The sequence below is a fragment of the Dreissena polymorpha genome, chromosome 7 (genome assembly GCF_020536995.1).
Source record: "Dreissena polymorpha isolate Duluth1 chromosome 7, UMN_Dpol_1.0, whole genome shotgun sequence".
Classification (NCBI taxonomy): Eukaryota; Metazoa; Mollusca; class Bivalvia; order Myida; family Dreissenidae; genus Dreissena; species Dreissena polymorpha.
The window spans coordinates 59350661-59362673 of NC_068361.1; the positions used below are offsets into that span (position 1 = coordinate 59350661).

Genomic DNA, 12013 nt, shown 5'->3' on the forward strand with positions numbered 1-12013 from the left:
TTCTGTGTTTTTTGTTTAAACTATTTGGGAGTATTTTGATGCATGTTACATCAATTAAAAAGTGTTATTTCTTACAGTACAAGTAATCAAACGTTTTATCTTGTAAAATGTTGCAACTCGGACCTGTTTGTATATAAAGTTCATTGAACATTATATAGATCTTAATAGTTAGTGCAGCCCAAAATGTCATACTTAGATATTCTCATTATTTGCTACTTAATTGCTAGCATAAGAAACATACCATTGTAGTTATTTGAATATTTGTTTCGATTTAGTTGTTGCAGTTTCTTACCGCCTCACTGTCACATGTACCAACACATGTACTCACAGATGTAAATAAGCAAACACATTTTCAACAAGTTGTTGGGTTATATGTCCAGATGTTTATGGGGATCAATTATCTATTGAAATAAAAAAGGCATTTAATTGTTTCTATAACAAAAAAAGTGGTTTTAAATAATCTTTTTCTGATTTCAGGTTCAGTGTTTGTGGAAAAACATGAGTTTCTGATCGAGAGTAGCTTTAAAGGCGAGCCCTTATGATACATGTCATTATCAATGTGACAGTTGCCTTAAAAAATTGATGGAGAATAAATTGTTTTTAAAAAGCTTAAAAAGTTTATTTACACATTTTGTGTCAAGACTTAATAAAACAATTAATATAGTTGACAGAAATAATTGTAACCAATATTATTGCTGTTAATTGGAACATCCTTATAGTGTAAGCAAACACACCTTTCTATATGGAAAGGAAATCCAGGTTCAAATCCTGGTGGGGATCCCATATTAGCAGCAACTTAGATTGTGTTCATATTGATTATACAAACAATACTTTTTGTTGTCAAAGTGTGTTGTATTTAATATGCAAATAAAATTTTCAATGTTTTTTGATAATTTTCTCTATCTCACACACACTTACGCAGTAATTTTGTTTTGTTTTACTTCATGTTATGTATCATTCGTATAAGGGCACCATTATTAGGTTCACAAGATATCAGATGTCAAAAACAAAGGCCCATAATTATGTCCTGGCAATTTATCATAATTATAAAACTTATACTTTGAAAAGAAAAGGGTTCTTCTTTGTTTCTACTACAGAATCAAATAAAAACGTTATTTTTCGTACTATATTACAAAATCAGAATATACGCCGAATATCTTTTTAGCTCCACTTGCCAAGGACCAGCAGGGCTTATGTCATGGTCCTGTGTTTGCTGTGTGTGCGTGCGTCCGTCTGCGCGTTAACTTTTCCTTTAAACATCTTTTATCTTTAACATGAAGTACAAAAAACAAGTTCCAAATTTTAATTGTTTTTGTCCACTAAAAATCCAGATTGAGAAAGAAATAGCCCTCAGTAATGACACATTACAAATCTTTGAACAAAAATGGAATCGGATAAAATTCTCATAATGTTTGTCCACTTATATACATTTTACTCTAATGTTAGTTTATCTTTCTAAAATATTTGTGTATATTTTTTTCAATCATTATAAGATCATTGTGAATATACAACAAAACACACAGTCCATTATGCTTTCTTCCCACTTTATACAACTCGTCATTTTTCATAACTGTTCTTCTGTTGTTCTTTTCTTTTCTCTTTAAAAAAAAAACAACACCTATCACAAACAACCAAAGAAAAACCATATTTACCCAGTTTTTTTGGTTTTTGTCTAAATCTTAAGGAAACCAAAAAAAGTATATATATTAGAATATCTTGTATAGTACATGTCTGAACTTTATTGCTTTGTACAATCACTTTGTTGTATGATCATATACATGTATACATTGTAAGTACTATATTGAATTAAACAAAAAATGTAAAAAAAAAAATAAATAAAAATAATTATAAAACTTTTACTTTGAAAAGAAAAGGGTTCTTCTTTGTTTCTACCACAGAATCAAATAAAATTGTTATTTTTCGTACTATATGACAAAATCAGGATATACGCCGAATATCTTTTAGGCTCCACAGGTCAAAGACAAGCGGGGCTTATGTCATGGTCCTGTGTTTGTCGCGCGTGTGTCCGTCCGCGCGTTAACTTTTTCTTTAAACATCTCCTAAACTACAGGTCCAATTCTGATGAAATTTCTCAGGAATGTTCCTGGGTGAACCTCTTTCAAATTTGTTCAAATTATGCCCCTGGGGTCAAATTTGACCCTGCCCCAGGGGTCACAAAATTGAAAATTTGCTTATATAAGGTCTATTTTGTGAAAACTTTCAAAATCTTATTGTCCATAACCATTGAGCCTAGGGCTATCTAATTTTGTATGTAGAGACATCTAATAGTCCTCTACCAAATTTGTTCAAATTATGCCCCTGGGGTCAAATTTGACTCTGCCCCGGGGGTCACAAAATTGAACATATGCTTATATAAGGCCTATTTTGTGAAAACTTCAAAAATTCTTGTCCATAACCATTGGGCTTAGGGCTACCAAATTTGGTATGTAGTGACATCTAAAATAAACCTCTACCAAAATTGTTCAAATGATGCCTCTGGGGTCAACTTGGACCCTTCCCCGAGGGGTCGCAAAATTGAATTAACGCTTATAAAGCACCTATTTTGTGGTATCTTTAAAAATCTTCTTGTCGAAAACCATTTGGACTATGGCTACCAAATTTGGTATGCAGTAGCATCTTATAGTCTTCTACCAACTTTGTTCAAATAATGCCCTTTGGGTCAAATATGACCCTGACCACCGGGTCACAAAATTGAACATTATATACGCTTATATCTTGCTTATTTTGTGAAAACTTTTAAAATATTCTTGTCCTTAACTCTAGGACCTAGGGCTACCACATTTTGTATGTAGTGAGATATAGTAGTCCACTACAAAATTTACTCAAATTATGCCCCTTGGGTTAAATGTGACCAGGGGGTCACAAAAGTGTACATGTGCTTAAATAGGGCCTATATTTAAGTATTTGCACATGCCGAGAATACTTGTTTCAGCCTTTTTTTCAGCAGTGGAGCGATACAGGGCCATCATGGCCCTCTTGTTTAATAATTAAGACTATAAATGGTTTAAAGTTTGTGTTTGACGTGCTTGCATCTGGAAAGCAGAACTGTTTAGGCATAAATGACTACCCTTTTTTTGTTAGAATCAACATTGATGCATTATTACTTAAGCAAAGTTGAACTCTTTAAAAACTCAATGACTGGGGGACTGAATTTTTTATGTTTGTTGCTTATAATTTACTGAATATATAAATGTTTATGGTGAACAAATGCCATCTCTCTTTACAGGGAGATGGTGTTTTTTCATAAATATCCAGGTTATTTTGTATAAATAAGACCACATAACATATTTATATAGTATAAAATGAATTCTGAGCTATACATCTATGATGATGCCATTATGTGTTTCGCTGTAAAAAAAAAATACAGAGAAAAAAGACTACAGGTGCATGTCACAAGAGTTGTTAAAGGGCATTTTGACAGTATTGCCCCGGACTTTTGCCCATCTTGAAGGATAATCTTATAAAAAACTGATTCTTGGTTTAGCGTGCATTATAAGGGGATGGAGGAGCTTTTAATGGTGCCTTTTAAAAAAGTTGTTTCATATTGTGGAAAATTGAGTTTTAAAATGTTTACACGATGCCTTAAATAAGTCAAATTCCAACAATGTCTTTGGTTTTTCAATTAAAAACAAGAGATGTGTTTGTCAGAAACACAATACCCCCTATTGCGCCGCTTTAAAGCCATATATTTGACCTTTAAGGATTACCTTGACCTTTCACCACTCAAAATGTGCAGCTACTTGAGATACACATGCATGCCAAATATCAAGTTGCTATCTTCAATATTGCAAAGTTAGGGCAATGTTAAAGTTTTCAGACGGAAGGACAGACAGACTGACGGACAGTTCAAAAACTATATGCCACCCTACCGGGGGCATAAAAAACTGTATTCTTAATTTGTTTATCGGTGTCATTGGTGTCTCCACAGTATTGGAATAACCAATTTACACTTAAGGCTAAAACAAGGCTGATCCATTATATTCACCACAAGGTTCATTAAAATGCTTACTGGGTCAAACATGCGGCATGGGAATACGCGTCGGCCTCTGCCGCGCCACTTCTAGTTACAATTGTTGCCTGCACAGTTGACCATATTAAGTGTTTTGGTTGCCCAGCTAAAGAGTATCGGCCTGGCCAGAATAACAGCATCTGAAATTAAGTTGCCTAGGCTAAAATATAAAAAATATCTGCCGGAAGTACTGTATGGTTGCCATCATCAAATGCACAGAAAGAATTGTTTTTCAAATTCAATCAAGCTCTCCACTTATTCCATCCTGCGAAACCCTTTAGGTGTCTCAATACTGGTAATAGTAAACCCCACTGAGAGCCATATGGCTTTTGTCTGTATACAGTTTGTGACAGCTTGGCTTGTCACTATAATTATGTTGTTTTTTTGGGGGGATCTAAGTGGATTTTACTATTTCTTATATTACACCGAAGAGTTTTCCCTGTACCACTGTACAGTGTTGTACGATTGTTTATGGTATAGAACCTAAACATATGGATAAAATCTCAAAGTTTGTCGCCCTGCAGAACATCCGCAATGTTGTACCGATAATTAATGCAATTTAAGAAATACTGGTTCTTTAAGTTTGAATAATGGTGTTGTTTACCCTCAAGAAACAACTTATTGGCTTTCTAAACATTTAATTAAAGCGGGTATATACGATTTTTTATATGTGTTTATTTGTCATATATTGATAAAATATGTTACAATTACACAAAATAGACAAGAAAAATTATACATTAAAGCCGAATTTCATAAAATGCAGCAAAGATAAATTAGCGGCCCGAGCCGATTGTGACGAACATATTTTCCTACAATAACCGAAGCATTCGTCTTTGTATTAGGATTGGAGTTAGTGTTCGTGTGTCGTATGAATAGATATCGTTGCAGAAATTCAAATAAACCGTTAAACTAAGTTTAGATTCACATCGTACATGTATGATATACATGCTGGCGAATTCGGCTGTACAGCCGTTTTCAATTTCAGAATTAAATATCTGGCTTATTTCGCATTTTTCGACACATGTTCTTCTTAACTTTTATTTTAATTTATATTGAAATATATATATAATTAGTTTTTTACACATTTGATATAAATTCATAAATATTTGACAAAATCGTATATACCCGCTTTAACATTTGAATATTTTGTATGTAATGACAACTAATGTTTAACAATAACAGAAACAAATATTCTATTATATTACTCCTCAGAGAGATTGGTCCTTCTATATCTATATTATCAGTTAATTTAGTGCAAATTTAATGGTGTGTAACCCGAACTATATTTTCGGTGTAACATCTTCCGCCTAGAGGCGTTAGACATATCCTTCCACCAAATACACCCGAGAGACGATCGCCGATATGGCGGAATTGTCCGAGGAGTCCCGATTGAGATAAACTTTAGGGCGTAGAAGGAAGTAGGACATTTATAGTGTTTTATTGATTTATTTGGATATCAGTTAGTGTTCATATATATAATTTGGTAACGTAATAAAGCAAGAAAATAAAATTGTCTATAATTTCATTTTTATGTAAAAGATATTGAAAGTATATATTAAACTTAACAACAGTGGTTTTCAAATCGAAAGTAGAAACAAGTTCAAACACAATTTCACAATGGCTTCTAAAAGATTTGTGGATTCAAACCGAGACAATGCAGGCGACTTTATTGGAGAAAGTGCTGTGACACAATCATGCGAGCCCTGTATGAAAACCAACATATCAAAAACTGCTACGGTTTTCTGCAAGGATTGTGATGAATACCTGTGCGATACGTGCAAAAATCCGCACACGGTCTATAAACCAGGTCAGCATAACATTGTCAATTCACAGGGCAGTAAATCTTCGTCCGTAATACTCGACATGAAAGGAATGGACAAGTGCCATGAACATGCACGAGAAATAGAGTTTTTCTGCCAGGATCATTCTAAGCTTTGCTGTCTTTCATGTGTTCTCATTCACCGGAAATGTGACCAATTGGATGAAATAGCCAAAGTATCCAGACAAACACGACCCGAGCTTCAAGCATTAAAACATTCATTGATAAAATTGCAATCCGAGGCTGACGATTTTTTAGCGGATTGTAAGCAGTCGGAGACTGGCTTAAATGAGTCTATTGCAAAGATTTCTTCAGAGGTGGATACGATGAAAGATCGTATCATAAAATTGTTTGAAGAAGCAAAGCAGAAATTAATAAGTGAGGCAAAACAATTTAAAATTGCGGACGTCAAACGAATTGGGAATAAACGTGACGCCTCGCTCAAAGTTAAGGAAGAACTAAATAAGGTATTGTCGATGTGCTGTGTCGTTTTAGACAGCGGGACGCCCAGTCAACAGTATATTTATTCAGAATTAATGAAGGAGAAACGGAAAACTATCGAATCAACTATGGATGACCAAAGAAAGATTAAATTCTTATCAACAATGACAGTGTCTTTTCCAAAAGAGGTTACTTCCCTTCTTGAGATGGGAAGCAATTCTATAAAACTGAATTGTGTAGGCAACAAGACAGGTATTTTATTTAACAGTTAGTTTACATTTGGTCTAATTCAAATAACAGTATTTGTCGACGAAGTCCAGAGAATAAGTTCAAAATTGTAATAACGATTTAAATATTTGGATACTGTTACAATAGAACAGTTATTTAAAAAATAAAATCATAAAATGTAGTCTATATGCAAATTTTTCAGAGTTGCCCGGTACAGTACGGTAAAAATAAACATAAGTAACTAGCAGTACTTGAGATGATAAAAAATATTTACATCCACAAAAAATAAATATACTGATAATTTAAAATATTGTATTTTCATTTTTTCACATATATGTAGTAAATTTCAAACTTTAAAAAATTAAAAAGGAATGAACAAAGAAACACAAAATTGTTGTAAGCGATAAGACGAGAGCTGCGCGGCCAATAACAAAAAATACATACGGAGCATGAACTGAATTTGATCATGATCGAGATGATGATGATGATGACGATGATGGTGGTGTTGGTAATGATAATGGTGGTGGTGATGATCAGATGATGGTGAATAGATGATGATGGTGGTGGTGGTGATGATGATGATGGTGATGATGATGATGATGATGATGATGATGATGATGATGATGATGATGATGATGATGATAATGATGGTATTGATGATGATGGTGATGATGATGATGATGACCCGGTCATAGATTAACTTAAAAAATCAAAACGCACAATGTATTATATTCCAACAAGCAAAGTGCCGTTTTGGTAATGGATACACCTTAATCAAAGAATCATAAACAACTTTAATCAAGTGAACATATTTGAAGGAAAATATTTGTTTTACATTATCGAATAAAACAATAACGAAGTTTTACTATGTTTATGGTACAACATACATATTATTTACTACCACAACAATATCATTTGCAACCCCTTCATTACATGAGTTCATGTTAGAATCCTGGAATTCTTAGGAAACTTGTGTTATGTTCTGAGTTTCTTATCTTCCTTACAGTCATTTTTAGGCTGTCCGTGTTATGACAGTAATTAATGTCAACTGGTCACCGAGAATCGAACATACAGTGCTGTAAACATAGTTGATATAATGATTTATTAATTCGTTCGGTATAGGTATTCCAACGCTTGTTGATGATGTTGATTATGATTAATAGTATCATTATCTTAATAATCATATAGTGATGATGATGAGGAGGAGGGCGATGATGATGATATTTATATACTTTTAAGAAAACACATACATTTTCAAATAAAGCTTCAAAAATAAAGAATGTTTTATATTCCAGCATGCAAAGTGCCGTTTTTGTATATTAATAAAAGAATCATATACGAATTTATCATGCCTGTTTACCTCTCTCCATCGATTGATTTGGTATATTTAAAAAAAAGAGCAATAAAAAATACCCACTTATATGCTTATCCCTTATTAGCCCAGTGCAACAGAATTTCCTCCAAAATAGTATATAAAACGTATCTCAAACGAAAGAAGTCTATCTTGACATAATAATTATGTAAGATCATATACATACATGTATAAGAGTTTTATTTGTTAAGTTTTTTCATGGCACTTTACAAATACAACGATATGTGAACAAGGTTAACTGGACTCATTTTAATACAACAATGTGTAATTATATAACAATAATACAAATTAATATTGGTGATAATATAACTAGAAATGGCGCGGCAGAGGCCGACGCGTATCCCCACGCCGAATGTTTGACCTAGGTGTGCCTCAGGGTTGGTAATGGGGCCATGCATAGCTGAGATTGACCGTATTGTCATAAGAGAAGTTCATCATCAATTAGAAGTGAATTGGTGTAGAAATGAAGAAGTTATAGTAAAAGGCAATTTTGGGTGGGTGTGGTCTATGTGGGCGGGGCGGCCCAGGGTTGGTAATGGGGCCATGCATAGTTGAGATTGACTGTATTGTCATAAGAGAAGTTCAATATCAATTTGAAGTGAATCGGTGTAGAAATGAAGAAATTATAGTAAAGGCAATTTTGGGTGGGTGTGGTCTATGTGGGCGGGGCCCCAGGGTTGGTTATGGGGCCATGCATAGTTGAGATTGACCCTAATGTCATAAGAGAAGTTCAGTATCAATTTGAAGTGAATCCGTGTAGAAATGAAAAAATTATAGTAAATGGAATTTTTTGGTGGGTGTGGCCTATGTGGGCGGGCGCCCCAGGGTTGGGATTGGGGCCATGCATAGTTGAGATTGACCCTAATGTCATAACAAAAGTTCAGTATCAATTTGAAGTGAATCCGTGTAGAAATGAAAAAATTATAGTAAATGGAAATTTTTGGTGGGTGTGGCCTATGTGGGCGGGCGCCCCAGGGTTGGGAATGGGGCCATGCATGGTTGAGATTGACTGTATTGTCATAAGAGAGGTCCAGTATCAATTTGAAGTGAATCCGTGTAGAAATAAAGAAGTAAATGTAAAATAACCTAAAAAAATGAGTGATAATTTCTGACGCGGCCCCACCCCAACCGCTATAACTTTTGACCCAGGGGTCGGTTCAAAATTCCAAATAGTGCAGGGTCGCACATATGCTCATAGCTACCATGTGTGTAAGTTTCAAGGTTCTAGTGCTTTTAGTGTAGGAGGAGATAGTGGCCAGGACGGACGGACAGACAGACAGACGGACGGCGGAGATAACCACAATATCCCCACCTTTTTTTCAAAAAGCGTGGGGATAATAAAATTCAATGTGTCATTGGCTTGTATTTGAATAATATACAAATTTGATTTGAAATTCTGCTCTTACATGTAGTTTTTAGCTCTGCTGTTTTCGTCGAAAACTCGAAGTATTGTCATAGCCAGCTTGCCGTCCACGTCATGCTAAAACTTTAACATTTTGTTAAGGTTTTGAACATTGGCTCTAAAATCAAAGTGCTTCAAGCTACAACTTTGAAACTTCATATGTACCTGCACCTTGATGAGTTCTACATGCCACACCCATTTTTGGGTCACTAGGTCAAAGGTCAATGTCACAAGGTCACTGTGACCTTTAAAAAAAAATCTGACAAGCTTTCATTTATTCAAAACTGCACCGGCAGTTGAGCGTGGTACCGGTTATGTGGTGCTCTTGTTATTAGTTTACGGCTAGTCTTAGTACATGTGTACCTAAAGTTCATTCCTCTTTATGTATGGTTTTAAGAAACGAGAAGTTTATCTTATTGTCTTTTCAGGTAACTTTGTTCATTCAAACCTGAACATTTACAACATGTTTGGTAGCGGCGGAGGCGGTGGCTTTCAGTTTGGAACACCAACCACAACCACCTCTGGCACTGGTTCAGGTAAAGTTGTTTGGCAGGGCTCCAAATTAACACTCGCACACTCGCAAAATGCGAGTGAAAAATACCGATTGCGAGTAAAGTTTTCAGCCACTAGAATTTTTACGCAAGTGAAGAAATAGTGAAAAATAAAAGTTATATTGCTAAATGCGCTTGACGTTGTGAATGCTAAACCACAGGTCAATTAATAGAACGTCCGAATACCCATATGCGGAAGCTCGCACCTTGTATGTAGACTGGTATACTTATAGTACATATATGCGGATGGTATTGGTACAAAGATAATGAAACAGTCGATTTATCCACACATGTTCACTATAAAAGACAAAAAACCTGAACAGTCGTGTCAGCGAAGCGAAAAATAACTAGTTTCTTTTTGCCCACAGATTGAAATAACAATACGAAATATAAAGCAAAGTTAACCGTTGAGTTGAGAGAAAACAAACGGAAATTAAATTCTTCCACGAAAACAGTGAAAAAGTGGGAAAAAGAACTTCATATATAACACCAAAACTTGTGGTTGATGTCATATTTTATTTAGTTTTAATAGTACTAATGTCCAAACGTGCTTTTATTTATGTTTCCAGCAAAATTTGCGAGAATGTTTTTGATTTTGCGAGCTGGTATTTAAGCTGCTCGCAATGTTTCGCTTGTAGGAAGAAAAGTTAAATTCGAGCCCTGTTTGGGTAAAAAAAATTAATAGTGAATGTGTTTTTTGCTACGTCTGATTGCTAAGACTTGTTTTTGTTGTGTAATAGCTACAGCTCATTGTGAAGAGAAAGCTGCTTTATGATATGAAGATCTTTGATCTCATCTTTGCTGTATAAGCCTGTTGTTACGTACTACCTCTTAGTCTTATTATCATCATTATTCTTATTCTTATTTGTATAAATGCTTGCCAGATAAAAAAAATGAGGAGGGGGGAACCTTAACTATATTAAAACTTAAACATTATAAGGGATTGCTTGAATAACAAAATTGGTGTTAAAATAATCAATTTTTTATACAATTGATTATTCGAAAATAAACATGATTTTTATAGCCGACATTGAAAATGTTTGCCCTTGAAAACACTTATTTCTGTATTATTGAGTTGTATATTTCAAATGTGTATGTAATGTTGATGTTACAGGAATATTAGGCGGAACCCAGCCGGCCACTGGGGGAGGCTTTTACTTCGGGTCAACAGCAAGTTCTGTTCCAGCTGGATCGTTTGCCAAGGGTTTGTTGTAATTATTGTCCTACCGGTGAAACCTGAGGGGAATTATGGTTTGCGATCTGTCTGTCAGTCTGTCTTACAGTCCGTCACACTTTTCTGGATATTGCAATAACTTTAAAAACTCTTCATATTTTTAGCTCACCTGAGCACAACATGCTCATGGTGAGCTTTTGTGATCGCCTTTTGCCCTCGTGCGTTGTCCGTTGTGCGATGTCAACATTTGCCTCTAGAGGCCACATTTATTGTCCAATCTTCATGAAATTTGGTCAGAAGATTGGTTTTAATGATATCTTGGATGAGTTCGAAAATGGTTACGTTTGCTTGAAAAACATGGCTGCCAAGGGGCCGGGCATTTTTCCTTATATGGCTATATATGGCTAAAGTAAAATCTTGTTAACACTCTAGAGGCCACATTTATTGTCTGATCTTCATGAAACTTAGTCAGAAGATTCATCCCAATAATATCTTGGACGAGCTTGAAAATGATGCCGGTTGGTTGAAAAACATGGCCGCCATGGGGCAGGTCATTTTTCCTTATATGGCTATAGTAAAACCTTGTTAACACTCTAGAGGCCACATTTATTATCCAATCTTCATGAAACTTGCTCAGAAGATTTGTCCCACTGATATCTTGGATGAGTTCAAAAATGGTAACCTTCGCTTGAAAAACATGGCTGCCAAGGGGCGGGGCATTTTTCCTTATATTGCTATATAAGGCTATAGTAAAATCTTGTTAACACTTTAGAGGCCACATTTATAGTCCGATCTTCATGAAACTCGGTCAGAAGATTTATCCTAATAATATCTTGGACGAGTTCAAAAATGATGCTGGTTGGTTGAAAAACATGGCCACCACCAGGGCGGGGCTATTTTCCTTATATGGCTATAGTAAAACCTTTTTAACACTTTAGAGGTCACATTCATTTTCCGATCATCATGAAACTTTGTCAGAATATTTGTCCCAATGAT

The 12013-nt window shown here is 35.0% G+C and overlaps 1 protein-coding gene and 1 pseudogene across 8 annotated transcripts in view; both read left to right on the top strand.

The window, feature by feature from the left end:
• LOC127838719 (tubulin beta chain-like) overlaps positions 1–12013 on the top strand; it is a 121347-nt pseudogene that overhangs the window by 65508 nt on the left and 43826 nt on the right.
• Positions 1–12013, top strand: part of LOC127838718 (keratin, type I cytoskeletal 9-like) — an 89938-nt gene that overhangs the window by 46060 nt on the left and 31865 nt on the right. For 3 of the 8 annotated variants that reach the window (XM_052366680.1, XM_052366683.1, XM_052366681.1), the window contains exons 1-3: positions 5388–6542; positions 9721–9828; positions 10958–11047. In XM_052366680.1, coding sequence (XP_052222640.1) covers positions 5648–6542; positions 9721–9828; positions 10958–11047 — 1093 coding nt within the window. In that variant the 5' untranslated portion in view covers positions 5388–5647. Of the gene's footprint in view, positions 1–5387; positions 6543–9720; positions 9829–10957; positions 11048–12013 lie in introns of those variants that run through there. The other 5 variants (XM_052366679.1, XM_052366687.1, XM_052366678.1 and 2 more) reach the window with 4 other exon arrangements.